The sequence below is a fragment of the Asparagus officinalis genome, chromosome 1, assembly GCF_001876935.1.
Source record: "Asparagus officinalis chromosome 1, Aspof.V1, whole genome shotgun sequence".
In the NCBI taxonomy this organism is placed as follows: domain Eukaryota; kingdom Viridiplantae; phylum Streptophyta; class Magnoliopsida; order Asparagales; family Asparagaceae; genus Asparagus; species Asparagus officinalis.
Window position 1 is genome coordinate 6,512,868 of NC_033794.1, and position 26,306 is coordinate 6,539,173.

The 26,306-nt window shown below is 33.4% G+C and overlaps 1 protein-coding gene and 1 pseudogene across 1 annotated transcript; both read left to right on the top strand.

Annotated features, from left to right (window-relative positions):
- LOC109847463 lies at positions 3,469-12,436 on the top strand. The gene is made up of 5 exons (XM_020416693.1): positions 3,469-4,011; positions 7,686-8,394; positions 9,293-10,679; positions 10,793-10,879; positions 11,944-12,436. The coding sequence occupies exons 1-5, from the start codon at positions 3,489-3,491 to the stop codon at positions 12,361-12,363; spliced, it is 3,126 nt and encodes a 1,041-aa protein (XP_020272282.1). The 5' UTR covers positions 3,469-3,488; the 3' UTR covers positions 12,364-12,436.
- On the top strand, positions 18,888-25,321 carry LOC109829896 (annotated as a pseudogene).

The following is a 26,306-nucleotide window of genomic DNA, read 5'->3' on the forward strand; positions in this document are numbered from 1 at the left end:
AAGGGAATGACATGTCTGACTCATTTTGTTAAATGAGCTACTACGAAATAACCGTGCAGCTCGTTTTGCTAAAATATATGGACCTCACCACTCAATTTTTCAGTAACTCATTTAGTAAAATGAGTCACCACATTTCTTTAAAAAAGGGACTCAAAAACAATAAGTTGTATTTTGGTGGAAAAAAAAGTAACATAAAGTTATTGTTGTTAGATCTAACTAACATTGTTAGCTTTTGCGCAGAACGCTAAAGCCTCATTCACCATCATTATTTGATGCAGCGTCTTCAGCATCATCCACGCCATCTTGCCCCTCATTTTCTCTATCATCCTCAACATCTGCATTCTCATCAACCACTTCTTTCTCATTTGCGAATAACAACAACATCATTTCATCGTTCTTCAAGATCTCATCCTCAACCATCATGTCATCAACTATCACCCCTTCAACAAACACAATCTCTTTAAAACCTCTGTCTCACCAGCACTACAAAGACTCTCAACCTACATTCAGTTTCACCGATACTGCACACCACCGGTCCACAGACCTCCCAGTCTAAGCGGCTTCATTGCCTTCAATTATTGTCTTCAATTATTTTTTTGTCAAAAGGATAAGGAGAGGAGATAGATCTGTGTTGAAAGGAAAAGAGGGATGGAGTGAGTAGTGATGGCTTCATTACATTATAAAATATATATTAAAAGCAATTAAAATGTTGAAAGTGTCTTAAATTAGTACATGAAAACCGACATGTGAATCCAATGGAGAATGTTTTCTCTTTTATATAACAGAAAGTACAATTGTGCAACTTTTAGAAACTTAGTGATACTTTTTTGCACCAAAATACAATTTGGGCTATTTAAAGCACAATGAGCGGGAAACTATATGACATTTAATTGTAATTTAGCCGATAAAAAATAATGGTGTTAATGAATTAGAACAATTACTGAGAATTTTTTAAAAGATGTTAGCTAATTAGAATTGCATAAAAACTAATTAGAAGTGTATAAAAACTAAAACTAGAAAGATTCTAAAATATTATTTCACGTTTATCATATTTATATACAAAAAGGAGGTTTCTATGCTCTCAAATCTTGTTAAAGTTTTAGTCAAGAACTACTTGGTAAAAAAATAAAACTCCACCATTTATTCTATTATTTTTTTATTTTCATATTTATTTTCTTTTTTTTCCTCCTTCATCTCTATCCCCATGGCCACTTCAGACAATGTCTCATATTAGACCACCCCTCCTCTTACTTTTCTCTTCATATACTAATTTTTTTCTTCCAAACTGAAGAATAGCATCATCATCAACTTGAATTTAAAATAATTACAAGTCTACAATTCATTAAAAATAATCGAGATTGAGGTATGCGGAAAAGCGATCGAGGGGAGCGAAAAAAGAAAGAATATTACTTCTATCTAGACTTATACTGTAATAATAATTAATAAAATGCAAATTATTCTAAGGGCCTGTTTGGTTATTTCCTAAAACACCAAAAAATAGAAATGAAAACTAAGAAATCTCAAAAAGTACAATTTCACACATTTTCATCCCTAAAACTCACCTACCACATCTAATAAAATATTATTTTTATCCAACAACTCATCCACCACATCTAATAAAATATTATTTTCATCCAACAACTCATCCATCACATCCACCACATATAATAAAATATTATTTTCATCCACAACATCACTCAACTAATCTCATCTCATATTTAAAAATCACTCACATCATCCAATAAGATTGTGACAACTCATCTCATCTCATTAACATTTTATTTTTTTGTTTTCCTCCCCAAAAGCTAGGAAAACAATTTCCTTAATGCCCTGTTTGGATGGAGGGTAGAGAGGGGGAGGGGAAGAGAAATGAGGCTTTCACATTGTTTGGGAGTTTTTTTAAGGAGGGTAGAGAGGAGGAAGGAAGGAGAAAAGAGGGTAAAATTGCTTGGTTTTCTTTCCCCCCCGATTTGGACGGTAGAGGAGGGTAAAGGAGGGTAAAGGGGTGTAATGACATTCTTACCCCCATCAAAACAAATAAAAGGGTTGATGTGTTATTAGTATAAAGTCATTTATGTAAATTTACATATATTTACTTCCTTTCACCTTCATTCACCTTACTCAACTCCCAAACAACATATTACAATTCTCTTCCATTCCCTTCCCTTCCCTTCCCGTTGTTTACCTTTCCTTCCCTTCCCTTAGTAAACTCCCAAACACACCATAAGTGTGAGTCACATCATCTAATAATATAATGACAACTCATCTTATCTCATCTATTTTCTTATTTTTAAGAAATAACCAAACACAAAAAACAACAACAACCTAATACAAGAAATATGTTTCTTATAATTCATTTTCTTATTTTTTCCGCCAACCAAACAACATCAAAACAAGTTTTCTTAAAAAATCACTCACATCTTCCTATAATAAGGTGACAACTCATCTCATCTCATCTCATCTCTATTTCTTTGATTTCCTTCTTTTTTTAGCCAACCAAACAATCCCAAAACCTATTTTTCTTAGAAATAAGTTTTCTTTTCTTTGATTTCCCTCTTTTTTCAGGCAAACAAACCGCCCCTAAGAAAATAAGTTATTAAACAGTAACTAAGGGGCTGTTTGTTTCCTTTTTTTTGAGAGGGAAAAGTGGGGAAAGCCTGCCAAAAGCCTGCCAAAAGTGCAGCTTTTGGCAGGCTTTCCACCCAAATCGTTTCTTTTAGAGGCGATTTGGATGGAAAGCCTGTCAGCAGCTTTTGGCAGGCTTTCCACCCAAATCGTTTCTTTTAGAGGCGATTTGGATGGAAAGCCTGTCAAAAGCTGCATTTTTGGCAGACTTTCCCCACCTTTCCCTCTAAAAAAAAAAGGAAACAAACAGCCCCTAATGGTCTTATCAATAGCTATTTAAGACATAATCACGATGAGATAGAAATGATAAAATCACTTTCAACTCCTTCTCGTACGGCTAACGGAATAAAAGGATCCGACCTTTATGCCTCCCAAATCGCAATCAAAATCTAAATGGGATCAAACTCAAGTAGCGTTTTGCCCAAACCAAACTTGAGCCAAAAGCCTCCGCGCTGCGGACCACAAAAGACAAAATTGCCCAAAAGGATCCCACGCGCATCGCATAACCCTCGCAAGCATTCAGGGTCATTTTCGTCCTCTAACCGAATCCTCGGCGAGCACTCGGGGAGGAAACGAAGGGCAAGAAGGGCGGCTCTCTTTTTGATCGCGGAGACGCCGAATCTCCTCGCGATTCGTCGGGTTTTTATCTCGATATCCTTCGATTCTTCTATCATTTCGTTTCGCCGACGGTTTTCTCTTCAGATTCCGGCCAAATGCGCCGCTAGATTGCCGTAGTTCTCGCCGGAGTTATGCAGATTGGTATTTGTTTCTTTATTTAAAGGTTAGTCGTTGGATTTTTCGGTTACTCTGTTGATTTCTCTATGGGGTCCTTGGAATTTTGGAGATTTAGAGGGGTTCGACCGATGGCGCGGAGTTCCCGTCACAAATCTCACCGGTCTCATAAGCACAGAGATCGATCGGACTCTGAAGACGAAGGGACTTCAGAGTCGGCTAGGGTTTCTAGGGTTTCGGATCAAGAAAAGAGGAAACCTTCGTCTAAAGATGGGGTTGGAACTAGCAATGGTGATTTATCGGAGGATCACGGCAGGAAGCGGAAGGATAGAGGTGAAGACAGGCGGAATGTCGGCGGTGATGATGATTCTAGGGTAGAGAAGACGGCAAAGAATGATGAAATTGATGCAGATGATTTGGAAAAGAGTGTGAAATCAAGATCGAGTAGTAGCAGAAGACGAGAGGGTTCGCGTGAGAAGGAGGAGAGGAGGTCAGAGAAGGGAGCTAGTAGGAAAGAGAAAGAGAAGGAGAAAGAAAGGGAGAAGGGGTCGTCGGGGAAAGAGAAGAAGGTTCAGGATTCTAGACGTGAGAGGTCTAGTGACGGAGCAAGAAGAAGAGAAGAAAATTGTGCTAAGCAGGGAGTAGAAATTTCTGGTAAGGAAACCTGAAGCTTTGTTTATCATTATTATTGTTGTTATTATTTAAGAGGTTATATTTCTGTGGAGTGTCATTGCTTACTGTCTTTTCCAAGGTAGGAGATTTTTATAGATAGAACTGTGAAATGATTTATTACATAGAGTGGAAGTTGCAATAGTTTCTTGAAAGATTGTAGGTCAGCCACGAGAATTGAAAATTTCAGAGCTATATATGTTGTTGTTAATGCATCATTTATGATTTTTGATTAACTATTAATGTGTTGACACGCTATGCAACTACTTAATTGGCAATCATGATGTAAATAGGCTTAACGCACGGGTTTGAATATTTTGCTCGTTCCTGCATGTATAAAATTGGCAATCATGATGTAAATAGGCTTAACGCACGGGTTTGAATATTTTGCTCGTTCCTGCATGTATAAAATCCTTCTTGGATGCACAAAATAGGGATACGCACGGGTTTGAATATTTTGCTCGTTCCTGCATGTATAAAATCCTTCTTGGATGCACAAAATAGGGATATATTTTATGAATATTGGCGTTTCTCGGGTTTCATGGTGTTAGGGTATCTTTTCTGTTTTCAAATGTCAAACGTCATATGGTCTGATTTCTGGTTGCTAACTAAACGTTTCAGACTGCTGCACTGCTAAAGATGTTTTCATCTTTTTGCCAATTGATAATCTCTTTTGAACTTGATATTTCATTGAAGAATGCGTTCATATTGAACATTAGATGGTTTGTTTGCTTGAAGCTGGATCTGATAGGCAAACAAATTTAATTATGGTACTGCCTATTCCTTTGCTTTTATTGTTCTTGTGAAGGTTGTTTCACATACAATTTTGCCCAAAAACAATTAGTGTGGTTTTGAATCTTTTGATCAAGTCTTCTTCCTGTTGGAGGCCTTTTGCTTTGTCTTGGTTGAGGTGAGATGGAGTTGTTAAGATAGGTTGATGTAAATTGTTTCAAACAAAACCATCTTTGAGATGAAGTGGTTACTCGACAGCTCTTATTGCATTTTAAGGGGAAAAAGCAATGACTAGAAGCTCTTATATTATCTGCTGTTTCTCAAAAGTTTGAGTTTATTTTATTGCTAAGAGGTAGCACAAATATCATATAGGATTGCATGATTTGCAGGCGATAGTTGTCTTGCATGAGTATGACCTGAGAAATCCCAGTGCCTCTCTGCCCACTCACATTTCTCAAAAGATCTCTTCTAGCACTTAGCTTTAATGGGTAACAAATTTTCTTCTTCTTCATGCTACATAGTAGATGTCCCTTATATGGGTACCACATCATCTTGTAGAAAGATTTGTCATGCCATAACTTTACTCTATTATCTAAGAGAACCAGACTCTTCTTTCCTATTTGTAGAAGTTCTAGAAGAACTTATTTTCGTGGCCTACAAGGCCACACCATGAATGAGTTCTTTCCCTTAATGTTTTGGAAAGAGGGTCCATGGTTAAGTAGTTTCCCGACAAACTTGAGTTAACATAAGCTAATCCCTTGAGGAATACTATGTTATTTAACCTCTGAAGAACAAGGGAAAGTGCTCATGCAACTCTTTTAGAAGAATATCAATAAGATTGTTTAAAAGGGGGTCCATGGTTAAGTAGTTTCTCGTCAAATTGTGTTAACTTAAGCCAATCCTCAAGATTGTTTAAAGGGGGGGGTCCATGGTTAAGTAGTTTCCCGTCAAATTGCGTTAACTTAAGCCAATCCCTGGAGGAATACAACATTACCTAACCTCTGAAGAACAAGGGAAAGTAGTCATGCAACTCTTTTGGAAAGAGGGTCCATGGTTAAGTAGTTTCCCATCAAACTTGTGTTAACTTATGTCAATCCCTGGAGAAATACAACATTCCTCAACCTCTGAAGAACAGGGGGAAGTGGTTATGCAACTGTTTTAAAAGAATGCCAATAAGAATGTTTAAAATTGTATGTTAAATATATTGTAGATAGATGCATGCATACATTTTAGGCTCTTTGCTTCCTTACTATACAAGATGGTAAGTTTGAGATAAGGAGTGATTATATCGTCTTTGTCTTTTTTCCTAATACATGAATTCATGAAGGAAGATACTTCCTTAACAGGAGGGGCTGTGTCTGCCATAAGCTACACTTATCCTTGTGTGATAGGAAATTGGGAACTCTAATGAGTTTCAATTACCTAGAATTATTTCACAAATTGGTTGGTGCGTCATAATCGCAACCTGAAGTTGGATTGAGAGGTTTAACTCTGCCATCGCTTAGAAAGGCTTGAGCTTTTAGAGGTTATTTTGTTCAGTAAATCTGTGTGCACATGCATGTGCTTACATATATTGGTGGATCTAGAATTTTTAGAAAGTGGTGTCACCACATAATTAACTATTAAGAAAATTACAAACTTAAATGATTCTATACTTAAAAGTTTCAAGATTGTATATGGATTTTATATCATTAAGATGTCAATATGGATACCATGAATCTTTTATCTTTTGCACTAATGTCTGAGGTAATAAGTGGTATAAATTTCATGAATCTTAATAAATAGTATAAGTAATGAAGTTATTATCTCAAAAATGCTTCATGCTTTATACTAACCATCCTTTGGAGGAAGTGGTGTCATGTGACACCACTTCTGCCAAGGTGGATCTGCCAATTTTTACACACACACGCACACAGATTTGTGTGTGTGTGTGTGTGTGTGTGTGTGTACATACATATACATATTTTTTAAAATTTGTATTTATTTTTTCTTCTTTTATGAGGATGTTGGTCTCTATGAACAAATACCTCTTGTTGTTGTGCGTAGTTGGAGTAGTTTGGTAAGCTCTTCCTTCAGTGTGGAGTGATCGACCTCCAGTTTGTGAACAGTGAACACTATGGAGCTTACAACAATCACAGAATGTTATAAGTATAATGATATTGAACACAGAAATAAATGTGAAGTGTCTTTTGTGTGAAAAAGCAAGACTTCCTGCTTAAACATGTGAAGATTGATAGAGGTCTTGCTTCCAAAATCTTACCCAATATGGAGTTGTATCTCCTTTCATTTTCCTAGACAAAGCTTTTAAAATACCTGTATGCGATGATTGTATAACCAATAAAAAAATGATATTTTCCCAGTGCTTCAAAATTCATTACTTTTTACCAAATAAACTGTTGTAACTGTTTCGTGACTCTTATATTGGTTCACTTTCTTCTTGGTTAGTATCTAAAACTACTTTTGAATCTACATCTACTTCAATATTCAGTAAGCGCTTTGGGATCCCACTGCTTCTTTTTGTTCATGATCCATTTTCTTTATACCGTACTGTGGATTTAGTTCTTCCTTTTTGCATCATTTTCTTTAGGCACCTGGTAATGCTCTCTTAAAAACTTACACACCATCTCTCTCTTAATGGATTGAACAGTAAACCATCTAGGTTATCTTTTGTAGTAGTTTTGCCTCTTTTGGGTAGTCAGAGTCTTTTTTTGTGTGATGGTCATGTATTTGCTTACACAACTCAAGATTTTCTGCCCTTCGTAAAGCATGTATAGCTTGAAACTGTTATATCTGTGTCTTATATATTTTGAATATGGTTTTTAACTTCCTATTATATAGATTTTCCTCGTCAATTACAAGAATCTACATATAGGCCCTTTTTAATCAGTATAGCTTGTTTAATATATCTTCATTTTTGTGATTAACAGAGCTTCAGAATGAGATGCACAATCCTGATCCTGAGGTAGAAAAAGAGCTTGATAAACGCAGTGAAAGGAGAAAGGATGGATCTGGTGCCGGAAGAGAAGGCGACGAAGGAAAAGTATCTTCTAGAGATGATAACTTGAAAAAGGGAAGCTACAAAGATGAAAGGTACAAGGAAAAATACAGGGAGGGGCTTGAAAAAGAAAAATACAGGGAGGAGGTTAAAAAGGAAAAATGCAGGGAGGAGCTTGACAGGGATCAAAGTTGCCATAATGACAAGCGTAGAGATGACCGCTTCTCAAGAACTTGCCTTAGTGAGAGGTCTGATAGCAAGCATTATAGAGATGATCAGCGTGTTGATGATAAGAAAACGAAGCCGCAGCACAGTGATGGCAGTCGGCATGCTGATGATAAAAAAACTAAGCTGCATGACAGTGATCGTGATGGCATTCGTCATGTTGATGATTACAGCCCCAAAACCAAAGATAACAGGGGAACTAAAAGGTCAACTAATGAGCTTGAGGATCAAAATGATATGAAACCTCAAAGTACAAAGGAACGGCACAAGGATAATGCTAAAAATGGATCTGGTTCATGCTCTGACAGAGCTAGGCTGGAACATCTGCATATTGATGATATTGATTCTACCCTAAGCAATAGCCAAACAAAGGATTCACCAAATTCCAGTTCTTATGCTGGCAAAGATAGGATTAGGTATTCTTTTTTCCTTTTAGTTTCAGCTTCCACTCAAGTTTTATGATATTTGTTGCCAAATGGAACTATAATTTAAATTGTAAATTAATTTCAGCTTCACACATGGAATTGTAAATTGAATTCTTTCAGCATTATTATCAAATAGTATTTATGACAAAGTAGAAACAATAGTAAAATAGTGGAAATAAAGAACAAACTTCATTGATCTCGAGCGCTGCATGTTAGCTACCTAAATCACAGGTTTGAGAGCAATGAGAAACCTTGGAATCTTGGATATATAGATAGTGAGGTGGGATTAGGACAAGGTATGGTATGGTAATAAGAACGGTTACCTGTTTCTAACCAAGTTTTATTATGTTAACAATTAAATCTTTGCACAAGAACAAGCTTCATAGAGCTGCAGACTTAAAACCTTTTTTTTCTTTTGTTCGATGTTGTATTGATTTTTATCATAGTTATCCTTATTTTCCCCCCTACCATACACCTTTAACACCTTGGGGGTAGCTTTTCGAGCAACCATATCTTCTGTTTTTTTGTCAAAAGCTAATGCCAATGACATATGGTATAGGGAAGTTTTAGCAGTAAACCATATCTATTTCCAGTACAGATTGGAGGGGTCAGGAATATTGGAACATTTGAAAATCATCGGTGTTCTGCTATGTGGAAGTTTGAACGGAATTATGTAGAAGTATGTGATGATGCGTGGTTATAGGCTTATAGCTCCTGAAGGGTTGGAATGAATATTGTTGTGATTGGGTTAATGTTTCTTCTCCCCATATCTTGAAGCATTGTTCTTGAATCCCTGGTACCTGATCTCAATTGCTATTAATAAACTTAAATGTGGTTGCTATTCCAAACAGTCGATAATAGTACGTGATTTGTTTCTTATGTATCTTAGGCATAACTCAAGGCAAGCCGAGTCCATGTGCAGAGAGTCGCTATCTGGAGATATGCATAACTCTTACAAAGTTTCTAGAGATCATACTACTGCTTCTGGAGGGCGTGAAAAAATATGCACATCTCGATCTTTTGAGAAATCTAAATTGAAGGATGACATCCAATCTGATGTGGTCATGACAGATAGTGGATATGTTCCTCATCGTGATAGGATCTTAAGATCAGATTCTTGTTCTTCTGCAAGTCAAGTGACTGGGAAATCTCCTATATCTACCAGTGACAGGCGATCAGAGAGAATTACTTCCCGTCACAGCCTTGAGATAAAAGAAGGGGAACAAAGAAGTAGCAGTTCCAAGGGCGGAAGAGGGGACACTTCATTTAATGGCAGGGAACTAGAATACTTCATGGAGAAACCCAATAAGGATGATACTTCTCAGCTAGGCTCTAACCGATCTACCCAGTTACAAGATATTTTACCTGGAAATCTACCCCCTCCTCTGCCTGTCAGGACTAGCATTGATGGCCCTGGCATATTGGGCTCTTATGAAGATGAAGCTATGCTTCATAATGGGGAGCACAAAATCAGCACTCGCTATAAAAGGGGTGCTAGTATGGGAAGAGGTCCAGGAACTCCCTGGAAGAATACTCCAACTTGGCCATCTCCAGTTGCAAATGGCTTCATGCCCTTCCAACATGGACCTCCTTCAGGCTTTCATCCAGACATTCTGCAGTTTCCTCCTCCACATCCATTTGGTATCAGACCATCTATGGACTTGAACAACCCATCCTTTCACATCTATGAAGGCAACAGGTTCACGGGTCATGCTCGTCCTTTTGGGTGGCATAGTCCAAATGATTATTGTCCTCCTCACTCGCAAATATGGGATGGAAACACCAACGTGTTTGGTGATGAATCCAATATCTTTGTTATGCAGGAACAGGATCAGAATAGGCATTTGCTCAGCAGTAAAGGATGGGAGATGAATAATTATGTGTGGAATGGACAGAATGCAAACGCGAAGATGTATTCTCCTGTACCTCAAAAAGAACATGAATATCCTCGACAACCTCTTGCTGAAAAAGATCAGCCAATAGCGGATGTCAGTGTAGTCAAGCTATTGTGTGATTTGTCCTCGGCGAAACAAGTTGTTGGAACTTCTTCGAAATCTCTTCTGGAGAAGACACCTGACCTTCATGAAATGCTTAGTGTAAATGATGCCTCTGAAAAGAAGAGCAGTGATAATTTTCGCTACTGCTGCACTTACCTTTCTAAGCTTGACATATCGCTTGATCTTGTCCACCCAGAGTTGTATAATCAGTGCATTTCTCTGATGAAAGCTAGAGAGAGAAATGTTACAAGCAATATTCCAAACCAGGGAGAAAGAAAGGTATTACAAATACTTCCCTATGTGATTTAATATAACCTATTTTTATTTTTCATTGGTATTCCTATATAATGAGTCTCTATTTTTGTATCTTATTTTGCTTTTTTTTTTTACAGAGCAATGTAGAGTTCAGATTGGTGACTAAGAGCAAACAATTTGCTCGTAAATCTCTCTTTCCTACAGCAACAGATTCTACTTTTCAGGTATTTCTGCACTCGGCATTAACACCATGCCAATATATGATAATAGTTGCACATTTTGATATTATGGTTCAATGCAAGAAATGTTGCTTTCACAACAATATAAAGTGACGTTTAGTTTCTTAATTTTCATTTTCTTTGACATGACTTTCAGATATAATTGGTAGCAGCTTGTGTCAATTAGGAGACATCAGTATTTGATGTTATTGGAAGTTTAACTTCTATTGTAGGCCATCCATTACTTGTAGTTCTCCTGTCTTGGTATTTGTCATCTAATCAACAACCATTGGCTTTAGGTCACTACTCTTTCTTTCCTTTTGGACTTTTCTCGATCTTGATTGATTTCCAATGACATTTGTATGCCTAAGTTCTTAGAAGATGGCAGCTGGTATCTTATATGCTTGGTACTTTGTCTTTTTAGCATACAGACCTCTGGGTATTTTCTTCTCTTTCCGCCTTAAAATTTTGCACATAGCTGTATGAAAAGTTGTAGTTGATATACTCTTCATCAATAACCAATATCTGCAGGCAAAGGCTGACACATAATCTAGTTACTTGTATTATCACAACTTGGTTGGATGTGTTGAACAAAAGGAATGGAGAGATCCATGAGATATTCTTTCATGAGCTCACTCAACAGTTCTCCCCACGGGCTGGTTGATCTCTCATGAAAGTTCTCACCATGCTGAACTGTGCTAGGCTTCTCATTGTTGTTTTGTGTATATGTGCGTAATCTCTATATCGATAGGAAAAAGACATACATGCAAAAAGGATAATACAATGTTTGTCATGGTATCAGAGAGATCAGTTCAAATGTATTGATTGGTTCTGGGCATGCTATTAGTTTTAGTTTTAGTTTTTATTTTGTCAGGTTAGATTTTTTTCTTTTTCTTTTTCTTCTTTTTTTTGATTGACCACACTGTAGTTGACCCACTTGCCCTTCTTCTCCAAACCAGGGAAATGCTTTTTTGCTATACCTCAAAGTTACCACTTATCAAGTTAAATTTTTTTTTCTTGGATAATTGATAACCCTTTCTCTTACAACTGTTTTATGCTTTTTTGTGCAGAGAGCCATGTCCCTTTATAGGAAGCAGAAGGAAGGACTGAAAGAGGCAATGCATTTTGCTATACCATCGGTATATCCTGGACAGGCTAGTCCTCCCAAATCAGATGACGAAGAGAAGACTTCAGAGGCTTTGCCAGCAAATGCTCCCGCTGGTGACTACATGGATCGGAACAAAAGCACAGCTCTTGATGCTGAAAGAGAACGCCAAAACGCTGGTGATGGTGATGAGAAACGGTGTGATAACCCTAGCAACACTGATGAACAACATGTTGTTAATTCTAATGCTGCTGAGGTAGAAGTTTGTGATAACATTTCAGATGCTGTTATTTCTGTGGAGCGTCCAAAAGGAAGTGAGGGTATTATCCCAGAGTGTAGGTTAAATCCAAGTCGGATACATCTCTCTGCTGAAATTACACATTAAAACATTTCCATTTAATGCTTTTGAAATGCAACTGTAAGCGCAGTTGGCCCTTATATTGCTTGCAGTTATCTTAGTTCGTTTTTAAATATCGGCGCAAAAACATACCTAAGAGCATGTTTGGCTATTACGTATTTTTTTGAATCCTTATAAGTTACTTATTATTTATTGTCATACTACATACCAGTATGTAAGGAAATAAGGAAGTTGTGTGGTAAACCCGTTAACTTATAAGAAGATATAAGTAGTTACGTATTTGGTGAAACTAATAACTTATAAGGTTGTATTAAATGGTAAATGAGTAAAAAAGACATTATTGTAATTCCATATTGTGACTAATTAATTAATTTTATATTAACTAGATAATCAATAATATTAAATTTATTACTTATTTAAAAGAGTAATTAATATAAATTTAATTATTTCAATTATAATTATTAATTATTAATATTGATATTAGTTAATTAGTTTCATTGTGATGATATGTTATTATTAATAAAATTAATTAATCAACTAAAAATTAGTTATCTCGTAATAAGAAATATATTTGATTAAAATATTTTTATATATTACAATATTTGTGATAATTATTACTAATATTGAGGTTCATTAATTAAAATTCATATTAGTAAAAATATTATTACAAATAAAATAATTGATTAATATTAATAATAAATATATTTGAGTAAAATATTTTATGTAATACATTGTTTGTGATTATTAATTGCAAATATTGTGATTAATTAATTAACTTCATATTAATAAAATATTATTATTAATAAAATATTATTATTAATAAAATATAAAAAAAAATAGTTATCTCATAGTAAGAAATATGCTTTATTAAAATATTTTTTGTGTTACATTATTTGTGATTATTAATCAGCTATATTGAGACTAATTAATTTCATATTATCAAAATAATTATTAATAATAAATAATAATTATTAATTAATTAATTAATTAATATTAATAAATAATTATTAATAAAAATAATTTATTAATAAATAAGTAAATAAGTAAGTAATTAATAAAATAAATAAATAAATAATTAATAATATTAATTATCTTATGAGAAAGTATTTAACTAAGTAAAAGGAGTAGGAGAGTATTTTGTCTTTTGGCTAGAGTAAGGAAAGTTACTTATAAGTAGAGAAAAATAAGCTTGGATTCCCAATTTAATTTTCTCTACTTTAACGTAACAAATAAGTAAAATAAGTATCTCTTATCAAATACCATATTGGCACCTTATAAGTAAAAAGTTACTTGTAAGGATAAAAAATTAAGTTGCCAAACATGCTCTTAGTTGGATATGTCTTTCTTTTCTTGCTACTTAACAAGTCTTAGCAGCCACATGCAAACTTGGACGAAGAGCTGATGTGCTGAATATGCTGATACGAGTTCAGGTATGATGTTATTACTGCATATACATATCTTTTTTTTACAATCTCGTCAAGAATCGAAGTCAAAATTGTGGGAGTCTTAGCAGCCACTTGCGAACTTGCGCAAAAAAATACCATATTTTCTGATTTAATCTCTCAAGTTTTAAAAATTTGTAAAAGTAAAACTCCTCTCTCCCTCCCTTCCCACCATCTTTTCTCTCATTCTTCCTATCATCTCTTTCAATCTTTTCTCTTCCCAATCGTGAACATTCTCTCTCATTTCTTTCACATATGCTCACTCTTAAGGAGATTGATTTTTTAATGATCGGAGGATGCACGAGGAGTAGGAAGCAAGGAGGAAGAGAGTGCAAAAAAAAAGAGAGAAGAATGAGGTTAAGATTGTGGTGGAAAGTTTAATTTTGAGGGTTGGGAGTGCGTGAAGCAAGTAGGAAGAGAGAGTGAGAGGAAGGAAGATGATAAAAAGGAAGAGGGAATGGGAGAGAAAGAAGGAGATGTTGGGGATTTGGAGTAAAAGAGATTGGAGGCGATTGAAGGAAATTAGAAAGTAAGTGTGATGATCCATGAAATAAGGCGGGAGAGGAAGTGAGGGAGGAGGGAAGGTTAGGGTATAAGAAGAATAAGGGAATGAAGGTGATGATGGGAAGAAGTAGGGAGAAGATAATGATAAAATAAGGTGTTTTTAATGACAAATTTTATAAATTTAGGGGAAAAAGATGAGTTAATTTAAAAACCATGAGAGATTGAGGGGTCCATATGTAATTTTTTTTAATTTTTTGCTCAAAAATAACTCTGCCAATCAGAGAAGTTTATTTATCACCGATTTGTCACTTTTTGGGGGTGTTTGGTTGCATTTCTATAAATTATAGGAAATGTTTTCCACCCAAAATATGATTTCCTTGTATTTCTTAAAAAAATTATAGGAAAAGTTTTGAGAAGTTAAAAAGTACAAATTTTCTTGTTTTTTGTATTCTGCTTGTTTGGTTCAAAATAAGAAAAGGACTCATAACTTTTGGAAAAATAGCAACATTTCCTATAATTTATAGAAATATAACCAAACACCCCCAACTTTATAGAAAAGTGAGAACTTTATAGAAAAGTGTCAATGAGTTTTATTATTTAAATAATGAATGCGTCAGATTTCCAGGAGATTTCCGCCCATTTTAGAAGGAAATCGATTTCTATAAAATTTGGTACTTTTTTGTACTTTATAGAAAACATTTCTGTAAATTTTTTTTGAACCAAACACAGTTTACGGAAATCTATAGAAAATATATAATTACATAAATGCCATGCGTCAGTACTTTTGAGAAAACATTTCTCAAAAAACATGCAACCAAACACCCACTTTATGTCAAATTGTCACCAATATTACTTTTTAGGCCAAAATGAAAGTGATAAATGAATGTCGATTGGAGGAGATTGAAGGAAATTAGAAAGTAAGTGTGATGATTTATGAAATAAGGTGGGAGAGGAAGTGAGGGAGGAGGGAAGGTTAGGGCATAAAAAGAATAAGAGAATGAAGGAGATAATGAGAAGGAGTAGGGAGAAGATAATGATAAAAAAAGTGTTTTTTATGACAAATTTCATAAAATCATACTCCCTTTAAAAGTACGAGTTCGGAAAAATCTTTTCATGGTCAGTATTACCCTCAACTTTTTTAAATATTACATTGTTATCCTAATCTATTCTAATTATCTTATCTTCTTTGAATTAGTAACTAAATGATTTATCACATTTAAAATGAGACTTAACATGTTATTGGATAAAGAAAATACGTTTGATATAATTCAAATCCTTTACTTATTTCAGTTCACAGATAAATCTTAAAAAACATATGATATCCAGCACCTAAAGTTTTTTGGACTTTGTAAAAAAAACCTTCAAGTTTTTTAAATTATAAAAACACTCCTACAAATTTAAAATTTTATTAAAACATCTTAAAAATTATAAATTTTACCACATCTTAAAAATTATAAATTTTACCTATTTCAATTCAGTGAGAAATCTAAAAAAATATATGCTAGCTAGAAACTAAAAGTTTTTTTACTTTAGAGAAAATATCTTGTAAGTTTTAAAAATTACAAAAATACCCCTAAAAATTCAAATTTTATAAAAAAACCTTCAAAGTTTCAAACTTATAAACATACTAAAAACCTACAAATAACACAAACAACCCCCAAAAATTTATGGAATTTACAATAAACACTCTGAACTTTTTACAAATTGTAAAATAAAACCCTCAGAATTGTAAATTTGTAAAAATTCTAATAATTTCTAACCTAATAGTACATTAAAAATATAGAAATTATAAATATCCCCTAAATAATTTATAATTTAAAGAAAACACCCTTGAAGTTTTAAAAATTACAAATAAAACCTTAAAATTTAAAATTTATAAATAACACCCTGAGAATTTCAAACTCATTAGTAAATTAAAAGCATAGGAATTATAAATAGTCTATAAATAATTTACAATCTGTAGAAAAGGCTTATAAGTTTAAAAAATTATAAAAAACCCCTAAAATTCATAATTTATAAAAAAATATCATGAGAATTTCTAACCTATGGACACAAAAATGAATATACAAAATTACTAACAACCCCTAAAAAACTAAAAGTTTATAAAAAATATCATACTCACTTTAAAAGTATAGATTTAGGTAAAATCTTTCATGGTCCAAATTACCCGTAACTTTTTTGAAAAGAACATAAATAATTAAAAATCTATTAAATTTTAAATTTATAGAAAAAACACCCTTAAAGTTTAGCACATTGCAAATTACCTCTCCAAAGTTTAAAATTTTTCAATGATTTTTTGTAATTTCTTAATTTTAATATAATATTTAATAGTTTTTTGTATTTATAAATTACAATTTTTAGGGTGTTTTTTAGAATTTTTTAAATTATTTAGGGTGTTTATTTTGTAGTTTTCTAAATTTTTATTGTGTTTTCAGTGTAATGCATAAATACGTTAATTAATAGTGATTTTGAAGAGTAAGTCATTCTTAAGATTATTAGGCTATAGTTAAGTGTATAACACATCACTGTTCCTAGGCAGTGTAATTTATATACGCAAAGTTTTCATATAAAAATTCCTTTACGAATTAAATGGTCACTTATCTTTTGAAGACTTCAAGATACTAATAAATAGAGATGTTGTACTAGATTAATGTGTTTATAACTCATAAATAGTAGACCAGACTAGATTGAAGGAAACAATAACGATAAGATTATTAGACCATAGTTAAGTACGCACATCACTATTCCTAGGCAATATAGTTTATATATGTAAAAAATTTCAGATAATCTATATAGTGGTTAAAAAGTTTTTGATTTAATGTACTATTTTTTTTAAAATTATATTTAATGTGAACCCACCATATAATTTTGACTATGGTCATCATAAATTTAATACGTTTGATTGATTGACTATAAACGTATATAGACCATAGATTACTTTACTTTCTCACATGAGCTAATATTTAATGCTTAATAATTTAAATTATCACTTTTAAATTTAATAAAAAGAGGAGCTCTAATAATATTTATTTATTTACCTACAATATAAAAAGGAGATTTATTTCATAGTTAAGCGTATCAAATTAGTAACTAAAATAATAACTAATTATGCTTAAATTAGGATGATTATAGTTGATCACTCACTATGAAGTTTTTATGAAGATATATACATTACTTTTTATAACTATATGCACTGCCCATGTATAATTTACAAACTACTTCTTAATTTGACACATTAAATTAGTTTTTCTTTGTAGAAATTTCTTCTTTGACTTTTAGACTTTGTAATCACTATATCACCATTTTAGCGTAGAAAGGACCTCATTCTAGATGGCTCCAAGCCAATATTTGAGTTGAACTGAAGTACATACTATTGCTACTATGTGTATATATTTTTTTTAAAAATTAAATCAACACTTTTTAAGTAGAAGAGAATATTCTAACCTCTGATATTATAAAAACTAAATATAGCAAATTGAGTGATTAGCAAAAGAGAACTTACATCAGAAAAGTGTGAATAATAAGATAAAAAAGGAAAGCTAATGACATTGTCAACAATACTATAACTAGAAAACTACAATGTAAAGTTAATATATTTTGTGGAACCCAACTACTGACTATAAGCATTGAGGTTTTAATATATACTTTATAATTTATTTTAAAATGTCATATATAGTAATATCGCTGTAATAATATCGTTATTAGGAAAAATTCTTCATGAATCAATATGTTCGTTACGATATATAAGCTATGCACTCCAAATTCTTGTGTCTTTTATAGAGTCAAAAAGTTTGAATACGAGCCTCTAACATGTTGCTCTCACAACAATAAAATCCACTTAGCAGATATGGATATTCTAGATAAGTTATGTATCCTATATACAATATAATTGCCCTAGACAAGTGAGTTATAATAGTATTTTTTATTCACATTGTTTAGGGTAAGATTTGATAGGGACCTTGTATCAAAGTAAAAAAAAAATTATATTTAGAGCACATAGTGAAATATATCATAATCTTTATGTTCTAATTTTGTAAGAAAATAATTCTTCATACTTTTAGTTTTACTTCTATGATACAGAGGATGAGTTATAAAATTAAATGAGAATATTAGATAATGTAAATATGAGAGAAACAATAACTAAAAGTTATTGTGAATATGAGTCAAAGCACAACTAAAAGTTTAGTGGACATATTGCAAGTAAATTCATATGCAAATTTTTTTTTTTATGAATTGAACGATCACCCATCTTTTAAAGACTTCAAGATACTAATAAATAGAGGTGTTGTATTAAATTAATGTGTTTATAACTCACAAATAATAGATCACATGGCCACAATCTGGGTTGAAGGAAACAATAATAATATTTTATTTAAGAGAGAGATTATTGAGTTGATGATCAATCCCACAAAAAAACTTTATTTTCTTTTTTATTTTTACTCTATTGTTATCAATTTAAATAATCATGATATTCAACCACGTGCAATACGTGCATTGCACGTGCATCTCAACTAGTTAGGAAAAAAAGATGAGTTAATTTAAAAACCATAGGAGATTGAGGGTCCCTATGTAAATTTTTTTAATTTTTTGCTCAAAAATAACTCTGCCAATCAGAAAGTTTATTTATCGCGGATTTGTCAGTTTTTATGTCAAATTGTCGCCAATATTACTTTTTAGGCCAAAATGAAAGTTCAAAATGAATGTCGCCAATCTGGTATTTTAGCAGATTTCACTTCTGATCTTTCTTTTGGGGAAAAATAATAATAATAGAAGGAAATGGCATTCCGGAAGATCAAGGTCGCGAATCCGATCTTTGGATGGATGGTGAGGCTTATTTTGATCCGATCACTCTGTTCCGCAGATCCTTCGACATTAATTTTTTGGGGTGATTTTATGTTTTTTTTTGTTTAAATTTATTGTTGATGGAAGAAGATTTTGTGATGATCTGAGGTTAGTTTTAAATTTAGGAGCTATATACTGTGATTTAGAGTACTGACTACTAGAAATCAAGATTACCCCCCCTAAATTTAGTAGAATTGGTTTCAGTTGACCTTCAAGCTTTGGGTTTCTCCATCAGTTTGTGTGATGATAGTTTCAGGCTTTGTATTCATTTTATTCGTAAATAATTTCGTTGGTAATTCTAATACAGAAGGAACACTCTTTTATTTGATCACATTGCGTAATGTTTGTTAACAGAAAGTAGAAATTTTGGATGTCAGAAGGTGAAAAATATATAACTTTGAGGTTTTGGCTGCTCACATCTTCTTACCCTATAAATATACAGACCATCTAATTGCTCTTTGATCTTTGTTGGTTTATAAATTCTTAAACATGATATCCTACTATCTTTTTCATAATTTGTTTCCCTGAAAATTAGCACTTGATGGTCAAAGAAAAAAGAGTTTTCTTTGGAAGAGGACAGGAGCCATATTTCTAATCAAGGTTTTGCAATGTTTATGTACTATTCTATCATGCAGGGGACGAGATGACCCGGGTCATTTGGAAATCAATTGAAGATAAGGTAGCATTAGGACTATGTTACTTTTTATGCTAGATGCTTTCCTCTCGATGATGACTAAGTTGCTGCCTTGATGGATTCTGCAGCTTATCTTTCCTTTCTTTGAGTTGGATATAAAGTACTTTGACCTAGGTCTTAGAAACCGTGATGCTACAGATGATAAGGTTACAGTAGAAAGCGCAGAAGCCACTCTTAAGTAAGCATTGCCTTTTAGGATCTGTTGTTAATATGTTTTCAATCTATCCATCTCAAAATATAAGGAAGGTTTATAATTCTTCAGTTATTCATCCCACATGATCTACTTGTGTCGTTGCTTTCTTGAGTTATTGATGTCTAAAATCTAATATGTCACTGGTATCTATTTTAGCTTGGGCTGGTACATTCTGTTTGTTTGAATTATAAGGTTTGCCTTGAAGAAAATGTTGAACTGAATATGACGCTCTGTTGCAGGTACAATGTGGCGATCAAATGTGCGACAATTGCTGTAGGTAGAGTTTATTTAATCATCCTCATCTTATTTGGTTTTTTGGGACACACTGTTCGAGTTGTAGCATTTGCACTGTAAAATCCTTAGCACGGTTTCTCTGCAAATTTTTGACTAGACAGATGAAGCTCGTTTTAAGGAATACAACCTGAAATCCATGTGGAAGAGTCCTCATGGAACAATCTGAAAAATATATCTTGGATGGTGCGATAATTAATCCTATTTGAATATGAAAAGTTAATCGTGCACGGGCAGCACGGCAACCATGTAATCTATGTGATCTTTCTTTCTGCAGGTACTGTATTTAGAGAGCCAATTATCTGCAAAAATGTTCCGCGTCTGATACCAGGTACTTAAAAATCTCATGTACAAATTAACAACTTCTGTTGATAAATCCCTCGACTTTCCTTGTGAAGTTTGATTCTTTGTCTGTTCAGGATGGACAAAACCTATATGCATTGGAAGGCATGCATTTGGTGATCAGTACATATCAACTGATATGGCTGTCAAAGGAACTGGGAAGCTCAAACTAGTATTTGGTAGGAAATGATGTTCATGTCACATTGTTTATTTATAATGTAGAAGCAAATTTATACTATTTGTATATTGGTTATATTTTTGAACACTCAATTTTTGGCACAAAAAAAGCTATTCGTTTTTGTTGTTGCCTTCTGTTCATTATTTTAGAAGGTTTTATGTTTTTTATTTATATTTCACAGAGGCAAAAGAAGAGAAGGTAGAACTAGACGTTTTTAACTTCGCCGGTGTCGAAAGAGTAGCCTTATCAATGTATAACATAGAAGGGTATTGGATCTAAGTTTGTTTTTCTCCCTGACTACATGTGCTAGAATTTTCTTGTCCTTAACGGTAAGTTTTGTTTACCATTATCCAATAATGCAGTTTATTCGTGCTTTTGCTGAGGCTTCAATGAGCACTGCCTACTGGAAGAAGTGGCCCCTTTATCTGAGCACAAAAAATACGATTTTGAAGTAGTATGATGGAAGGTAAGCCTTGTGTATCTATATTACTACAACATTTTTTAATATGCTTGACTTACTCATCCTGCAGATTCAAGGATATATTTCAGGAAGTTTATGAAGCTGGATGGAAATCCAAGTTTGAGGCTGCTGGAATATGGTAAGACGTACTGTTGCACTGTTTTGTGAAAATCTTTCTCGCATCTACCATTTATCTCATGATTGTGGAAAATATGCAGGTATGAGCATCGCCTCATTGATCATTGATGATATGGTTGCATATGCACTTAAAAGTGAAGGTGGTTATGTATGGGCATGCAAGAACTATGATGGAGATGTCGAGAGTGATTTCTTCGCTCAAGGTCCACACTTAATTCTCATCTTATTCAGAACTTTATGGAAATATTGAAAAAGCTTTTGGTCTTTATAGTAATACCTGAATTCAAGCATATGTATTTCTTATCCACTAACATGATTCTGTGTGTTTTTCGTTGTTTCGGATCTCTAGGTCTGATGACTTTAAACATTAGTTAGTGTCGCTGTAGCATTAACATGCTTGTTTATAGAAAATTAGCTGTAAAATCTAGCATCTAAAACTGTAACGAATAATTTAGCAGCCACGAGTTTCAAATTTTAAAATGGAATATTAGAGGCAACTGAAGATGTTAGTGTTGCTTTTAAATTGTTGACCCCTCCATCACACCTTTTGCACAAATGTGATGCCTATTAGAGTTTTATAATTGTCCAACATTCTCATTTATGCTACACATCTGTTACATGTGTTTTTTTAATTGCCCAACATTTTGATACGTGAAACATTGTTGGTTTTATAACTGTGTTATGAATTCTTCCTTCATAAGACTGGAGAAGCATTCCTCCATTTTTAACCTATATACTCATTTGATTCGATGAAACTACACCATCTTCAACCTCACCATCCCGATGAATAATTGATCCTAATTATCAAGTATGATGGATCTTGGGTATTTCTTGATCATCAACATGCAAGATCTACTAATCTGGATGATTGAACTTTTTTTTGTGGATTGGAACCCCTAGGATTTTGGTGAAAATTTGGCACCCAAACAAATGGATCCTCTTGTGGATTTCTCAAATCCATCAGAAAAGAAAATTGAGGTTAGGGTTTGAATCTTTTGGAGTGTGTTTATCCTACCATGCCCTAATTGACATTGGTCATTTGCTTCTAACTTGATTCAATTTGCTATTAGTAGGCTACCCCTCGGTTTTCTTGCACTTTTTTTTTTGCAATCAGGTCAATATTCACTTCTGAAATTTTTATCTGTTTCAGGTTTGTCCTGATGGAAAAACAATTGAAGCCCAACCTGCTCATGGAACAGTAACTCGGCACTACAGGGTCTACCAAAAAGGAGGCGAGACTAGTACAAATAGCATTGCCTCAATCTTTGCATGGAATCGAGGGCTTGCACACAGGTGTGAAATCATTCCATTTGCACTTTAGTTGGCATAAATTCAGTCATGTTATAAGATCATATCATGTTTATTCACATCTTTGTTGGAGGCTGTAGGTCCAATAATTTCTGCATGTACTTATGGTCTGCTAATGGTCCATTGTGGAATTGTGTTAATTCATTTATCATTTAGAATTTGGAATTCTGAAATTGCCATCGTAACTATTCCAATAGAATAGCAACTATATCATCATAAATGAACTGATAATTAAACCGCTCTATGCGTTTTGGTATCTTGACAGAGCAAAGCTAGACGAAAATGCTAGATTGCTTGAATTCACAGAAAAACTTGAAACTGCTTGCATTGGAATAGTGGAGTCTGGAAAGATGACCAAAGATCTTGCACTCCCTATTCATGGACCCAAGTACTAATCTTGCTCTTGTAGCTAGTAATTCTCTATCATATCCCTCTAACTTTCAATTTAAAAATTGAAATGCATAATTTGATCTATGTTATAGGGTGACCCGTGACCAATATCTGAATACCAAGCAGTTCCTTGATGCGGTTATTGCAGAGCTTAAAGCAAGACTCTAAGCAATGAGGTATTCATATTGATCACTTAGCTTGTGATCGCATTCTGCTCTTTCAGAATATTTGATCCATGTTACAGGGTGACCTACTGCGGAAGAGCTTTAAGCAAGGCTCTAAAGCAAAGAGGTCTTCATATCGATCACGTATCTTGTGATAATTTGTGTTATTTAGATTTGAGTCCCTCAAATTTGCAATAGTTCCATATTAGTCTTTTAAATCTTTGAAATTTGCCAAAAATCATTGGTTATAGCTCATGAAATCATGAATTTTGGACATCACAAAATTATTTATCCAATTTGTCGAAATGATTAAAAATGATAAAAATCATGTGTTATAGATAGCGAAATTTCGAACTTTTGCCAACGCGAAATTATTTGCCAATGGATCGAAATAACTAACAATGACAAAAAACGTGCGTTATAGCTCATGAAATCGTGATTTTGAACTCCACGCAATAGAAATGATAAAAAATGGCCAATAGTCGTGGGGTATAGTTCATGAAATTGATAATTTTGAACTCCTGTGAAACTATCTGTTAATGGGTCGAAACGACGAAAAGTAGCCAAAAATTAGGGGTTATATAGCTCATGAAATTGTGAATTTTAGCCTTCACAAAATTATTTGTCAATGTGTCGACATGACTAAAAAGGTAAGAAATCGTGGGTTGTAGCTAATTGAATCATGAATTTTGGACTCTGAATTTTTTTCTAGGATTAAAATTAATCAAAATAGACAAAAATTATGAGTTACAGATCATGAAAACAATACTTTTAGCTACTGCAAAATCATTTGACAATGAGTAGAAACGATTTATAATGGCTAATAATCGGAGATTATAGCTCATGTAATCGTTAATTTTGGACCCGTGAAATTATTTGTCAATGGGTCTAAATGATTAAAAATAGTCAAAAATCGTGGATTATAGCTCACGAAATAGTGAATTTTGATAACGACATAACTACTGACTAATGTGTCGAAACGATTAAAATTATTAAAAAACATGGGTCATGGCTCATGATATCGTGAAATTTGGCCATTGCGAAATTCTTTTCCAATGGGTCAAAACAACTAAAAAAGATAAAAAATTACGGCTATATCTTACAAAATTTTGAATTTTGGCCATCACGAAATTATTTGCCAATAAGTTGAAATGACCAAAAATCATAGGTTACAACTTACGAAATCATGAATTTTACTCTGGCAAATATTTTACCATTGGGTGGAAATGACTAAAAATGGCCAAATATCGTGGGTGATAGCTCATGAAATCATGAATTATGACATCTCCGAAATTATTTGCCAATAGGTTGAAATGATAAAAATAGAAAAAAAATTACGGGTTATAGCTCATTAAATTGTTGAATATTGCATCCATGAAATTATTTGTTAGTGCAACGAAACAACTAATAATGGTAAAATTTTTTGAGTTATAACTCATATAATTGTTAATTTTGGGAAACGCAAAAGTATTTGCTAATGTGTCGCGATGACTTAAAATGGAAAAAAATTAGCTTATAGCTTATGAAATCGTGAATTTTAGACTCCATGAAATAATTTGCTAATATGTCAGAATGACTAAAATGGTTGAAAATTATAAGTTATAGTTCATGAAATTGTGAATTTTAAACTCTACAAAATTATTTATCAATGAATCGAAACGATTAAAAATAACTAAAAATCATAGGTTATAGCTGATAAATCGAGAATTTTGGACTCCATGAAAATGTTACCAAAGGGTTGAAACAACTACAAATGGTCATAAATCATAGATTATAACCCACAAAATTGTGAATTTTGGCTAAGTTGAAATTATTTGCCAAAGAGTTGAAATGACTCAAAAGGGTCCAAAGTTGTAGGTCATAACTCATAAAATCATGAATTTTGGTCTCTGTGAAATTATTTACCAATTGGTTGAAATGACTAAAAATAGCCAAATATCGTAGGTTATGGCTTATGAAATCTTGAATTTTGGGATTCATGTGTGACGCCCCTATTTTCACACATGGCTGCAGTCCAAGGTGAACCTAAAGATGTCAAACCTGCCATGCACCCACACTGTGTAACAACAAGGTTCACCAATCACAGTAATATCCTCTAGTGGAATCAAAGTAAAGTATAGGTACAAAACAGATAAAAGAAAAGAAATCACTACAACATGCATGATATAGAAAGGAGTATTTTATAAATAAATCATGTCTCAGTGAACAATCTGGAATACATCTGACATCCGAAATAAATAAATATGTCTCGACATGAAACAACTGAAAATGTAACTAAGGCTCATAGCCTTTACAAAATGTGATACAAAACTCTAATGTCCGAATGGAAATAACTCTACAGTGGAGTCTCTACTAGTAACTCATGTGACGGCGATTATGCAATAACTCCGTCATCCTGTGGCCCTCCGATGCTCTGAGCCATCTGAAAGTTAAAATAAAATAAAAAAATGACAATAATAAGAGCGTCAGAGCGCTGGCAAGATTACCTCCATCCGCCCCCGGGGAAGGGCTACTAAATAAAGTGGAGACTCTATCTATTAAGCATAGCCTACCTAGATCATTTTCTCCGTATATAAGGAAAATACTTATTAATACATACATATAAGCAATCATCCACTCTGAAATAAATGGATGTTGATATTTAGAAATCCACAACACGAGCATAGGTATGTCGAATATCCCGTTAGCTCAAATTGTGAATAACTAAATACCAAATCCAAAAGCTACTACATGGAGTAATAAGAAAAGATAACTCCATCTCGAACCATATCAAAGGTGTCATGACAGATATCAGATACATGTCCAACACATGGACTTCACCTGCTATATATTAGATAAGACAACTCGAATAAGTGTCCTACACATGGATTATATATGATGAATGTCCAACACATGGACTGCAATAGATAAATGTCCAACACGAGGACGACATATAATTAAGGTCCAACACATGGTTCGCAATAGGTAAATGTCCAACACGAGGACTACATATGATTAAGGTCCAACACATGGGTTGCGATAGGT